The 14,716-nt window shown below is 41.3% G+C and overlaps 1 protein-coding gene across 2 annotated transcripts in view; it reads left to right on the plus strand.

Annotated features, from left to right (window-relative positions):
- Nucleotides 1–14,409, plus strand: part of uchl3 (ubiquitin carboxyl-terminal esterase L3 (ubiquitin thiolesterase)) — a 53,946-nt gene extending 39,537 nt beyond the window's left edge. For both annotated transcript variants that reach the window (XM_059646493.1, XM_059646494.1), the window contains exons 7-9: nucleotides 6,313–6,388; nucleotides 13,008–13,066; nucleotides 13,840–14,409. In XM_059646493.1, the coding sequence (XP_059502476.1) occupies nucleotides 6,313–6,388; nucleotides 13,008–13,066; nucleotides 13,840–13,923 (219 nt within the window). In that variant the 3' untranslated portion in view covers nucleotides 13,924–14,409. The remainder of the gene's footprint in view (nucleotides 1–6,312; nucleotides 6,389–13,007; nucleotides 13,067–13,839) is intronic.
- Nucleotides 14,410–14,716: the final 307 nt, after the last annotated feature.

The raw sequence follows: 14,716 nt of genomic DNA on the forward strand, positions 1-14,716 counted from the left end.
GACTGAGTAGTTTTGCTCAAAATAGACACTTAATCCTTGTTTATCTCCCCCAATCAATTTTTCTCCCTGATCTCACATTTCTATAATTAATTCACAGGATGTGGGTGTCTCTCACTGAGCCAGCATTTATTGCCCATCCCTAATTACCTGAGAGAAAATGCTGGTGAGCTGAACCCCTTGAACCACTGTAGTCCATGGGGTATACAGGCACCCAGAGTGCTTTTAGGGAGGGAATTCCAGGATTTTGACCCAGCGACTGTAGAGGAACAGTGATATATTTCCAAGTCCAGAATATGTGGCTGGGTGGGAAATAGCAGGAGGTGGTATTCCCATTAAGCTGCTGTCATTGTGCTTCTTAATAAGAAAGGTTTTGGTTTGGAAGGTGCTGATCATGGAGCGTTGATGAGTTGCTTATGAGGACACAGTTTTACTGTTCTGTTTTTAGTACTTCATTCGGTAGAGGGTTGTACAATTTTGAACAGTACTGTGTATTGCTCTGTGATGGTGGAAGAATAGGGCCTGAATCCAATCTCATCCTTGTCTTGTGTCTTTGCAGGCACCTTTCTAACAGGATTGCCACATTTTTCAGAGGAGCAGGCTGTACTTTGGGGCCAGCTGTTGGGTTCTGATTCCACTCTAGTGAAATCTCCTGTTTCTATATAGACTGTGGATTGAATGCTCCTGGTCTGTTTGGATAGTCACTGACTTGAGAACCTTGCTGAGCCATTAGAAGGACCTTTCTAGTTACCATTTTTATTGACAGAAATGCCCTTGGGGTTTATTACCATGTCTAAAATTAGTCCAAGATTTTCCATGCACATCATACCAGAAATGACATCATTATTTCAACATCCCTTAAATCGACTTCAAGCAAAGCATTGCTTATAGCTTTTGCAAGCCTGTTTTCAGCAAGAGCTGTTCTTGTCATCCCCTAGTCAGTTTTTTTTAATTGTGCTGGGGAAATGGCCCCATGATATCCCATTTACAAAGGTGACTTAACAAATGAAAAATACTTTGTGACTCTTTATCTTATTCTAACCCACCCTGACCAGAAAGTTTCGATCTTCCTTCCTTGTCGCCCTCCAACCTGACACCTTTTCCATCCTCACTTTTTCTGAAACAATTTGTTTGCTTTCCTTTAGAAGTCGACAAATTAGGTTAAAGGATAGGTCAGTAGCGAAGAAGTGGCAGACAGTTATCGGTGAATGTGCAAGAGGCCTGAGTCAGAGAATTTGGACAGGACAATTGTTGTTCCAGCGGTTAGAGTTCAGGAAAGGGTGATGCACTATAAACACTGCAATGAGAAATTTAAATTTTGAGACAGTTGGGGCAGGTCTGGAAACCAGCAAATGTCACAGAGCAACAAGGTGAGTGGGACATTCTGGGTGGTGGAACAGATGAAGAAACTTGATTTGCTGAAATCTGTAAAAGTGTGGAGGGTAGGATTCTGGCCAAGAAAGCCTTAGAGTGGTGGTGGTGTTGGATTGGGTGGGGTGGGGGTAGGGGAGAGGAGGAGAGAAGTGTGTGTGTGTGATTGAGCGTGCGTTGGGATAGCTGGAACCAAGTTTCAGTAGCACATTGAGATAACAGGGTGTGGAGCTGGATGAACACAGCAGGCCAAACAGCATCAGAGGAGCAGGAAAGCTGACGTTTCAGGCCTGGACCCTTCTTCGAAAACGAAACGTCAGCCATTCTGCTCCTTTCATGCTGCTTTGCCTGCTGTGTTCATCCAGCTCTATACTTTGTTATCTCACATTCTCCAGCATCTGCAGTTCCTACTATTTCAGTAGCACATTGCTCACCTCTGTTTCTATCTCAGTCAATGAAATAAATTTGTATTTGGGTAATCCTAAGCACCGAGAGGGTCCTGGGTGTGTCTGTCTAAAAGTTTTGGTGAGGCTCCCCAAAGTATCTGCCTGTGTGTTGCGAGAATGTTGTGGTCTAGCCAGGTCCTAGACATGAACGCCATGATCTAGCTCTTAAGGAATTTCAGTGAAATGCCTTCTTTCATCACTTCAATTAGGAAGGTCTTCCTTTCAATTCTTCACCTTTTTTAGATGCAAATACAATAATGGGGGTGGAGGGGGCGCAAACATTAGTGTATACAAGGAATGTTATCTATGCATAAAGGCTCTGGGTTTTTAAATGAAAGCTCGAGGGCATTCTCTGTGGTTAAGTGCATCACGGGTGTTATTTTACACTGCAAATGTAACCAGTCATTGCTCAGGGAAGCAGATGGAGGATTCTGATCGGTCTCCTCATTCCTGCACTCAAATTTTGACAGAGTTTATGCATACAAAAGGTGTTTCCACCTGACTTGCTGCAGAACAGAAGAAATCCCAAGGAAATTCCCAGCACAAATACAGGCAATGGAATAATCTATTTTCCTCCTTCCAAACCTTTATCTACGAGCACTCTGTTTAAAAATAACAGATGAGAAGGGAAGTGTGTTCCATGACGATGACCCTCTCTCAAGGTTAAATAGTCTACAATATGATAAAAGATACAAATGGAGTTTAAGTAATTTTTCCTTCGTGTTTTCTGGTAGCATAGATCACTGCAGAAATATTCTTCCTTACAATAAGAGATTAGCTCAACAGGTCAAAATGAAAGTTTGCATTTGTACAATGCCTTTCAATATCACAGGACATCCCCAAAGTACTTTACAGCCAACAAAGTTATGTTTGAGATTTAGCTACTCTTTGAAAGGTAGGAAATGTGACAGCTAACTTGCATGCAGTATGCTCTCTCAAGTTCTCCTTTACTTATCCACAAACATCAACTTTTTCACATATGGTGTAAAATCTCTCTTAAAAGCTTGATTTTCAGGGTTGGCCGGGTGAGTGGCATTTTTACAGGCAGTGATCATAATCAATGACATAGGCAAATACATTAGCTTTTTGCTATAAACCAACACACACACTTTTGCAAATGCGGTGCAATTGCTAGACATCGATTTTTGACTGTATTGTGCAATTTTTTTTCTCTTTGAGACATACATGTCTATTTTGGAATGATTCAAGTTGCTGCCTTCAGCCCACTAACTTGCTAATAAAGCCCCTTGAGCAAAAAGGTGTATGTGTGTGTAATAATTGCATGCTTTTTCCCAAATCAGAAATGTTGCATAATATGTTTACGCTGCTTTTCAGAATTTAATGAGTACGCATGAAGAAAAATCAGGTGTTAAGATACAGTTAAAATATTCCTGTAATAATGCCGCACACTGCATCATATATTCTGACAAGAACATTTTGAAGTATATCTGAATAACTCTATTGCGTTTTTTTAAAAAAATTCACTCGTAATTAATTTTTACTTAAAATATAGCCCACCATCTCTTGGAATTATACAGACAGGCTATTTGTCGCTACATGTCTGTGTCAGTAAGAAGGCTCTCCCTACTTCACTTCATCTCACCCTATCAACATTTGTTTTTATTCTTTAGTGCAAAGGCCAAATGCTTGCCATATTGGAAATCCGAAATAAGAACAGAAATTGCAGAAGACACTTGGCAGGTCAGGTGGCATTGGCAGAGGCTAAAACAAAATCAGTGTTTCAGATCAAGGACATTCCTTCATCCGAGGTTCATTGATCCTTTAGTGTAAGCTATGTGTCTCAATTACTCCTCTGTAGCAGTACCACATTCTCAACGCTCGTAATTTTAAGTATTTATTGTGCCGTTTTGTCCCCTAGCTAAAGCATTTTGGGACTTTGTTCTTTGACTAGCCTGCAAGGCGTATGCTGCCACAGGACAAGGTAGAATATGCTCTTAATGAGCATTATATTACATCGTAAAAATTGGTTGGCGGATGTGATGACCCTGAGATTGTTCTGCCTGGTACTTGTTTGCTCAGGTATGAAGAGACTTGGGAGTTTAGAATTTTTCTCTTCTAATCTCTTATATCTAGCCATGTCTCCCACAATGCTTTGCTTTAACAGTGCCCCTGTTTATGCAGTCAAGGCCCTTTAGCTTCAAGTGTGGCGCAGCTCGTGGTGACTTGCAAATCTCAAGAATGCTGACGTTGCTTCTCCCACAGAGGGCTGCAGGAAAATCATGAGGCGAATCAACCCATGGTACTGCTACGATATCGTCTGTATTCCTAACTTAAAGAATAGCACCAGCAGCAACCTGGTGCAAAGTATATTTGAAGTTCTAGATTTGCAAATGTTGCTTATATAATGTGGGTGCATAGAAAGAGGCATGAGTAGGAGCTTTCTAAAAATGGTCAAAGCTGAAGGGATGGTCTTCAAAAATTCAGAAAGAATGTTATCACATAATAGGAAATTCTACAAGCTCTGCTAAGAACTCAGACTTGGTCTTTACAATTCAAGTCTTTTGTAAACAATGAATTGGGCCAGAATTTACACATTTTAAAAAAAGTTGATGCTAATGCCACTGCCTGTAGCATTTATGTGTAGATTTTCAGATTTATAAGTAAACTTTTAAAACATTTTTGCTCTCAATCCAATTTTTCCTTCCATCCCAGTAATTTGATTTTCTTCTGGTTAGACTGTGTTTGGCATGGAGGATTCCATGCTGCAACCCTGTGGCACTATCATGTGATGGCCTGGTTTGAACTTTATCAGTTAACCATAACGGTGAACAGTTCCTGACATAATAGGAACTGCAGATGCTGGAGAATCTGAGATAACAAGGTGTAGAGCTGGATGAACACGGCAGGCCGAGCAGCAGCAGAAGAGCAGGAAAGCTGATGTTCTGGGTCTGGGCCTTTCTCCAGAAAATCTTGCGAAAATTTTCTGAAGAAGGGTCCAGACCCGAAATGTCAGCTTTCCTGCTCCTGTGCTGCTTGTCCTGCTGTTTTCCTCCAGCTCTGCACCTGGTTAACAGTTCCTGCTGCATTGCCATACTAACCATAATCTAACCAGTCAGCAGCCTCTTCTTAAACTGTGTAAGTTGTTGTCCATTGAAGTTGGTTTTATTGTGATTCAGTCCTGGAGTACAGTATGGGAGGTTTTGACTTTGTCGCTATTTAGGAATGTCTGTTCTGCCGAGCAATTAAAACTATTTGTGGGAAAATTCAGCTATGACCCAGCAGCAAGCCTCTAGGTGAGATCTCTTCCACGACTGGCCAATCACACAAAATCTATTTCTGACAACTCTGCCTTGTAATGTTTCAACACATTCTTTCCTGTTCCTCAGGATTGCTTCTAATTTACATGTATCTTGATTTTAGTATTTCCAGACCAAGCACCTAACAGGTAGGAGCAGGACTAGGCCCTTGTGCCTTCTCAGCTATTCACTAAGATCAAGGCTGGACTTCTATCACATGTCCTCTAGATTCTTTTGCAGCCGAAAGATCTGTCGATCTCAACCCTAAATATACTCAATGGCTAAGCGTCCACTGTTGTCTGGGGTACGAGCTCCTAAGATAAACAGTCTTGAGCAAAGAAGTTTCTTGTTATATGATTCTAACTGCTTGCCCCATCTCTGGAGACTGTGTGTGCCTCCTAGACTCTTACTCCAGCCAGTTGAATAATCTGCATCTACCAAGCAAAAACCATCTAACTCTATTTCCATTTCAATGACATTTCCACTCATTCTTCTGGCATCCAGAGATTAACAACCCTTTCCATTTAGTAGCTGTTCATAGGACAGCCTCTTGTTTCAGGATTCATCTGTTGAACCGTTGTTGCATTCCCTCAAAGCCATGTTTATTCTTCCTTGGTCTCCTTAACCAAGGGTTATGTAGAATGCTCCAGGTGTGGTTTTACTGAAACTCTATATAATATTTTTATGCGAAGATACCAAGAACTGCAGATGCTGGAGAAGAAGGGTCCGAACCTGAAACCTGTCTACTCCTTTAATTTTTTTTACTTTATTTCATGGAAAATGAGCATTGGTGGCAGGGCCAACATTTATCGAGCATCCTACTCAACCATGTAGGTAGTGGTGAGTCACACTGTAGAACCACGACAGTCCATCCAATATACATATGACCATAATGTTGTTAGAAGATGGAACAAGTCTGACTGGCAATGGTACTGCTGAATGGAACTTTAGCAGATGCCTTCAAATAATCCAAGTCTGTTGATTCACATCTATTCAATGACTCTAATCAAAGAGCTCTTGTTAGACACTTTCACTTTCTTTCTCTTTGAGATGTGGAGTTGATTTTGGTGTGCTTTCCACTTTCATTTCTTACTTGTCATGTTTCTGATACGTTCAAATTTGTGAAAGTGAAAAGCTATTTTGACTTTGCCTTACATAGAGCATTACTTTATGATCATTTTGATGCAAAGGACATAAAGATTAAAACAACTAAAATTTTATATCGATGCTATCTCTTCCAGGCACCAAGTTTAGACGAGAAAGTGGATTTGCATTTTATAACCTTTGTAAATGTTGATGGATACCTGTATGAATTGGGTAAGTGAATCTTCTTTTGGGTGTGTAGAAAATAGGTTAGGACTGTAATATTTTATAAATCATTCCTACAAATACTTGTTTTTCAAGTCACCTTATTAATTTTTTGTTCCATTCCAATAAAGATATGGGAACATATTTCTACATGAAAGAAATTTGTTTGGAAGCAACATGTCTTTTTTGCCGGAGCTGTAGTTTATGCCTGTGGTGCTTAGAAAGGTGCTTTTCAGAGATTAAGTTCATCAGTTATGTACTGTTTGTTTGTTTCAAATGAATGCACTTTCGGAATGTAAGAGGCTTGCATTGACTCGTATATTCCCAGGGATGGGAGACTTCGGTTACATGGAGAGACTGGAGAAACTTAGGTTGCTCTCCTCAGAGCAGAGAAAATTCATGGAGGATTTATTAGATTTTAATAGGTAATCCCATAGGGTTTTGAATGAATAAATACAGAGAAATTGTTGACAGCAGTGTTAGAGTCAGCAACCAAAAGGCACAGATATCAGGTAATTGGCAAGTGAACCAGAGACAAAGTTTGTTTTTCAAATGAAGTGAGTAAAGATAGTTGGAATGTGCTGCCAGAAAGGATCCTGGGAACAAATTCAATAATAACTTTCAAAAGGCAATTGGAAAAATATTCTGGGTATGCTGATGCAGCAAGGCAGTTGGGACTAATGGGTCAGCTTTTTCAAGGAGCTGATTTAGACACAGCGGACTGAATGGATTCCCTTAATGTCATATCAATTTGTTTTTTTTAAAAAAGTGCAAGGCTCATATTACAGCTCAGAACAGCATTTTAAAAACTGGGTTGTTGGATCAACCTGAAGATGTCTGAATTTAAGGTTGTCAACTCTGATTACTCAAGTATGCTGGAATGAACATTAATCTCCTTGTCCCTGCTGCCTGGGACTGTAGGGCTCACTGTGATATCTGTATTTTGTGCCTATCTACAATATTTGCCTGCCTGTGGGTGGTGTTTCCCAGGAGGTTCTCATCCAGTTGCTTCCTGAGTGAGGCCACAAGCTAAGATTCTCAATACCAAGGGTTTACGAGGTTAATGTGACTAAACTTGCAAAGTCTTCAATGGTGTGGTTGGGTGTTATGGGGTCTAACCCCCCCCATATACCTCATAAGTTGGAAATACTATTAGAAAACTGTTCATGTTTTTCACCAATTCCACAGAAAGATCCAAAGCAGATCTGTAGCGCGATTTAAAAAACTGAGTTAACTTATAGACTTACTCACCGAGTCGGTGGGTTTGGTTGCAAACATTTTGTCTCCCTGCTAGATAACATCATCAGTGTGCTTCCGGTGAAGCTTTAGTGTTCTGTCCCGCTTGTTATTTATATGCCTCAGTTTGTTGGGATATTTGGTACCACTTCTGGTTCTGTTTCTCAATGTGTGCACACATGGTCTAACTCAATGCGTTTGTTGATGGCGTTCTGGTTAGAATAACAGACCTCAAGTCTACAACCTCATTCTCAACCCGAGCTACAAATCTTCTCAAACTTCTAAAAACTGAGTTAATTGTTGGAAGCGTTCAGTAACCAAACGATTCAAAAGCCACAAGGTGGGTGTCTCCACAGTAAATTCGCCTGTTCCCTTGGGAGCCAAGTCTTGGGGATAGGAATGCTTTGGGACCCAGCCTTCTTTATTAGTTTGTGTTTTAGCAGCTTGTCCTGTTTGAACAGGTTAAGTAAATTAGTCAGGTCCTGTGCACTGAAGAAAGTTGTTAATTTTCAAGCTTGGTCAAACAGTGCAATCAAGCTCTTGGTCAGACATTTTCACACTGTCTCAATTTCTGATGAGCCAGCTTAATAGAACTCTCCATTTTTATTGACTTTTTCCAGATTATTTTATTACAGTTTGGTTGCTTGACAAGGAAAGCAGATTTTGAAATTAATGTGTTTATTTTCTTCTCCTCTGTCACTCATTTTCACGTGCCGTCTTCTACTTTCCATCTTTTTTTTCCCCTCTTACTCCTTTGCACCCACCTGTTTCCTCTTCCTCTTCTTTCTCCGCTCCCACCTTTTTTTTCTTTCTCTGCTCTTTCACCACGTCCTTTTTTTTAAACAGTCTGTACTCTTGGTTTTGCCTCTCCCCTCTCTTTTCCTCTTGCTGTTCTTTCTCTTTTCCATCTTCCCTTCCTACCATTGCAAATAACCTCCCAAAAATGAGAAGGGACAGTGTTCTGTATTCTACAGCTTTATAAACTGATGGCCAATTTTGTCCATCCCTCAACTACTCGTAAGCCCTTGAGCCATGGGCATTGCCTGCAAATTGTCTTGGTACCTGACCCTTGTCCGAATTACTCACTCTGTTAGCATGGTTATATTTGTTTTGTTAGCGAAGGCTTGAATTCCTTGCTGGGTCATTGAAACCTGTGTCATATCCATGCCGACAGCAAAGTAATTTTCTTGGTTTTGCTTCCTGGTTTTCCGAGGCCCTACAGTACATATTTCTGAGACAAATCGAGATAATGATGGAACGTTGTAGCTCTGTTGCTTTTCCCAGTAAAAACATCACTTTTTGTTAGCTCAGAATGACCCTTACTTGGCCATCACCTGTAACAGTTTCTTTCCAAATGGGTTTTCGTTTTAGATATGTTTTTGAGTTTTCCCACTTTGCACTCTGTGCCCAGAGATGCTGGTTTTTGGATAGGTCCATAGCTGCTGACTTCCATCTAATATTGCCCCCCAGCAGTCAATTTCTTTTTTGCTTATCCTCAGTATTCTGCCTAAAGGAAGGGTTTTTTTATCCTTTCATGGGATGTGGACTTCAATGGCTGGGTCGGTATTTATTGCCCTTCACTTGAGAAGGTGGTGGCGAGCAGCTTTCTTGAACCAATGCAATCCGTTTGTGGTAGATAGGCCCACAGTGCCTCTAGGGAGGGAATTACATGATTTTGACTCCATACCACTATATTGGAAACTCAACTTCATGTTACGCAGTGATACTGAAGGAACAACAATGTATTCCTAAGTCAGAATGGTGATTGGCTTGAAGGGAGACTTGCAGCTGGTGATGTTTCCTTGTTGCGTTGCACTTGTCCTTCTAGTTGATAGTAGTCATGGGTTTGGAATGTGCTGTCTTGTGGAGCTTTGGTGAATTTCTGCTGTGTATCTTGTAGATACTACACCCCGCTGTGAATGAGCATCAGTGGTGGAAGGAGTGGATGCTTGTGGATGTAGTCCCAGGAAAGCAGGCTGGTTTGACCTGGATGGGGTCAAGATTCTTGACTGTTGCTGTAAGTGCACTTATCCAGAAAAGCCAAGATGATTCCACCACACTCCTGATTTGCGCTTTGATTTTGGGCAGGTTTTTGGGAGATAAGAGGCTACATGCTGCGGGTCCCTAAACTCTGACCTGCTCTTGTAGCAGAAATACATATATTGCTAGTTCTGTTCAGCTTCGGGTAAATGGTAATACCCCAGATGTTGATACAGATCAGTGATCATATTGCCATTGAATGCCATGGGTAAGGGTTAGATTCTCTTGTTGGAGATGGTCATTGCCCTCCACTCGTGTGACACACATGTTACTTGCCACTTATCCTTCCAAATCTGAATGCTATCCAAGTCTAATTGCATTTGGACATACACTGCTTTACTGTCTGAGGAGTTGTCAATTGTGCTGAACGTTGTGCAGTCATCAGTGAACATGCCCGTTTCTGACATTTTGGATGGAAGGTAATGGATGAAGTAACTGAATTCGGAAATTCTTGTCATTACAATAGCACGGTGGCTCAGTGGTTAGCACTGCAGCCTCACAGCGCCAGGGATCCGGGTTCGATTCCAGCCTTGAGCGACTGTCTGTGTGGAGTTTGCACATTCTCCCAGGGTCTGCGTGGGTTTCCTCTGGGTGCTCCGGTTTCCTTCCATAATCCAAAAATGTGCAGGCTAGGTGGATTGGCCATGCTAAATTGCCTGTAGTGTTTAGGGGTGTGAAGGTTATAGGGGGAGGGGGATGGGTCTGGGTGGGATGCTTCAAGGGGTGGTGTGTACTTGTTGGGCCGAAGGGCCTGTTTCCACACTGTAGGGAATCTAATCTAAACTAAACTTGAATTGAACTAGCATCTATACCTTGTGGTTGGGGGGGAGGGGGGTGGTGGGAGCATTAGGTTAGTTGTTGACGAGAGGAGGAAAATACTATGTTTCTACTCCCTTTTGTAAAAAGTGAAGTGCTCATTTCACTCTCAAGTTTCCAAGCTGACTTTGTAGAGCTGCTGCTGGAAGTGGGAAGCTATGAGATTGTCTCAAGTTGAGGCCCTCTGAAGGTGTGTAATTGTGTCAGTATGTAATGTGGCCACAGCTGCCAGGCAGTAATTGGTATATGGATAATTAGCTGTCATGCCACAGGAGCCGACCTTGCTGGACTTGGGCATGCTAGCAAACCAACACACACTCTGTTTGCAGGAAATAACTCGCTCCAAACGCACCTACACCTTTGAAGTTTTTACCCTGTGCATTCGGAGCCTGCTGGGCTCTTGCTTGAAGGGTTGCTGGGTGGCAGAGAGGCAAACTTGTTTAAATAGGGAGATGGTTCCATAGTGGCATTGTCCGTGGACCAGTAATCTAGAAGTTTATTTTCCTAAACGAGTCTGGAATTGAAAGCTAGTCTCAGAGCTAATGACCCTAACAACTATCATCGCTTGTTGTAAAAGCCGACCAAGGAAATCTGCCATCCTTACCTGGTCTGGCCTACCTGTGTCTCCAGACCCACAGGAAATGTAAACAGATTCTTAACTGCCCTCTGGAAAAAGGCTGGCAATACCCTCGGTTCAAGGGTAACTAGAGAGAGGAACAAATGCTGGTCTTGCTGGCAACGTCCTTGAATTATGAAAGAAAAAAGATTAAAACAAAAAGTCGACTCAACCTACAGATTCTTGGCAGACGGTTATTGACTGACAAAACTTGGCTGCATGCATTCCCGTTTAGGAAGTCATAAGCTGTAAATGGCCTATTATTTCATGCACTGACGTATTTATTAGTTTAAATTATAGGGACTGATGGTACATCCCTTATAAAGCTCTTGTAAGTATAGCACAGATTTTCATTATCCAGATGTTACTGTTCATCGGCATTGTTTTGAAATGTCATCAGACAGCAATCACTGACTTGATAACACAATCAAAATTGTATTATATGGTACAAGATCTGACACACTAAGTGCTAAAGTGTCTGCGAGAATTGCACAAAGTAATTATTTGTTGTTTTGCTGTCTTGTGGAGCGCGTAACAAGTATGAAGAGTGTCATTGTTTAAAGTATGTTAGCCTTGGTTTTGTTCAATTAGATCATGTACTGTTTGGTCCCTTTGCCCTCTCAGTCGAGAACGTGTATTTATATTCGATAACAAAGTGTGGGGCTGGATGAACACAGCAGGTCAAGCAGCATCTTAGGAGCACAAAAGCTGATGTTTCGGGCCTAGATCCAGGGTTTAGGCTCGAAACGTCAGCTTTTGTGCTCCTGAGATGCTGCTGGGCCTGCTCTGTTCATCCAGCTCCACACTTTATCTTGGATTCTCCAGCATCTGCAGTTCCCATTATTTCTGATGTATTTACATTACTATGTATTACATCAGAACAGCATAAATGAAGTTCTTTACAAGGAATTAATATTCCCCATCTTTACATGAAGGGTGTGTTTTTTTTAACTAAGGGTAGAAACAGATGAGCTGTTGAGAACCTTCAGCCTACGTTGACCTTGAATAGTTCAAAGCTTGAGTCATCTTTATTTCTTTCTCATTTACTTTGTGTGGAAGTCTCTTCTTGATTGTATGGTTCATGCCCCTCTTTTGTTGCTCAGCATATTGGTTCTTGATGTTGATTACAAATATATAAGGAAGTTTGCTAAAGATATGATACTTAGCCCGCAGTTGTTTTGAATTTATTCAGTGAATAAGTATGGGGTATTACCCGTCCCCCATCCCCCCCACCTCTCTTCTTACTTTTACCCCCCCCCCCCCCCCCAAAGGTCAGTGCTATGTTTTTTGCTGATTTCAGCAAGGACATTACTCCATTCATTCAACTGGCCATTATTCCCATATAGACTGGAGGCCTTCTCAATCCACTTGATCCATCTTAATGGCTTGAAGTGAGCCATGGATACTGGATTCCTTTTTGAAATATCATGGGAATGCTGCTGAATGACCAGGTGATATTAATCATGGGTCCAGGAGTGACGTCGTTTTGAGTGTGTCAGTCACATCAAAATTGTCTGCTGACTTTTTGTGACCATTTCTATCCTGTTCATGCCTTGTTTTCCCAGGCTGAGAGCCTGCACAGAATATGTTCCAACACAGTAATTCACCTATGGCTTGAGATGGTGCTATCACCAGCATGAGCTAAAAAGTTGTTTCGTTTTCTCACTGTTATTTTATATTGCTATTTCAAGGAAATCTCTTCCATATAATCCAATACAATGGTTTTCTTTCATTGCAGACAATTATCTACTGTTCCTGCAGACTTAAGCCGAAAATTACATTGGTTTTACTTTATTTGCTGACTTGGGAACAAGACATTTATGTATTATTTTTCTGTATTAAACACTAGGTGTTGGTTTCATATTTGTTTTTTTGAAGCAGCACTATTTGCTAATAAATATCATGGTTTTCCCTTTGTAGATGGACGCAAACCATTCCCGATAAATCATGGAACCACTTCGGCTGATTGCTTTCTTGAGGTAAGAGTAATCACATTAGCATTCCAAACCAACAGCCATGAGCATCTAGAAGGACAAGGGCAGCAGATGCACAGGAACACAACCACCTCCAAGTTCCCCTCCCGAGTCAAACACCATCCTGACTTGGAAATATATTCACTAGAGTTTACAAAGAATGAGAGGGATTCTAATAGAAACGTTTAAAATTCTAACAGGGCTAGTCAGATTAGATGCAGGGAGGATGTTTTCCGTGGCTGATGAGTCTGGAATGGAGCTGTTGTTAGTCTAGGGTTTGGTGGGGGGGTTGCTGAAGGGGGGTGACGCGGTGGTCATAGCTTTAAGATACAGCGTATGCCGTTTAGGACTGAGATGAGCAAACGTTTTTTCACTCAAATGATGGTTAACTTGTGAAATTCGCTGCTAGAGAAGGCGATAGAGACCAGGTCACTGAGTGTATTCAAGAAAGAGCTTAATTAAATGAAGGGATATGGAAAAAAAGCAGGAATAATCCCCAATCAACAAGTGTGTGCGCGCTTGGGTCAAACTAAAACAAAATAAAACAAAGCCAACTGTATCAAAGTAGGTTTGAGGAAAAAAAAATGCTCACTTTGGAGCGAATTTGCTGATAATTCAATTTGGGGCACTATGACGTAATCTGCTCTCTTGGCCTTGTAAACAATTTGATCAAAATAGTTGTTTATGGAGATTTATCATGCTGAGCGTGATGTGCTTTTAATCTATTGACATGCAGTTTCAAATTTTTTTGCTGTGGTGATTCTTGATTTGCCTTCTAGGATGCAGTAGAAGTTTGTAAGAAGTTTATGCAACGTGACCCTGATGAATTACGGTTTACAGTGGTGGCTCTCCACAAGTCATAAGAGAGTATCAAATTGGAAGGAAATGGAACAAAATGGAGCTCCAAAACCCAAAATTGAATTGGCTTCCAGCAACGTTGCTTTACGCCAGTCCCCGAGCTTGTGATAGTCTTGATCTGCTTCGACTCCTGTAAAGACTTGATTTGATACCTTTCTGGAAAATATCCAATTATTTCTCCCTCCAGACATCTGATAGCAAAGTGTACATTTGTGTGTACTTTTTGTCCTATCTCCTGTAACAGCAGTCCTCCGTTTCTGAAACTTTTCTCAGCCAACGTCCCCAGTGACTAACTGAACACAACGGAAATTCATCTGAGGGGGAGGGGCTGTGAGGTTTTTGGTGTAGTGTTCACCCCAGCTGTACTTTTGATCATGACTAGCTAACACATGGACATTTTGCAATAGCTGGAGAGTTGTGTGCAAGAGCAGATTAAAAAATTGATGCTCGTTGCATTCTAAATGTGCTCAATAAATTAACTATTAGTATCAGTTTGTTTGGGTGACTTTCTTTCACTTGGAAAAATCACTTCATAAAGAGGTAGTCCAAAGTATTCTGTACCTATTCAACCCAGCAAGTTCTTCAAATATTCTAATGCTGTCCAATCAGTTCCACAAAACCCTGGGTTTTATCCAAAATGACAAGTTGTTTTTCCATTGGTGTGCTAGTGAGTGCAGGGATCAGAATTTTTCCTCCGACTTTTTTTGGAGGGAGAGGTGAGAGAGAAGCTTAAGAGATTTGCATTCATATTGTGCCTTCCACATCAAGATTTTGCCAGGTGTTTTACCGCTAATGGCG

This window comes from Stegostoma tigrinum, chromosome 6, assembly GCF_030684315.1.
Source record: "Stegostoma tigrinum isolate sSteTig4 chromosome 6, sSteTig4.hap1, whole genome shotgun sequence".
NCBI lineage: Eukaryota > Metazoa > Chordata > Chondrichthyes > Orectolobiformes > Stegostomatidae > Stegostoma > Stegostoma tigrinum.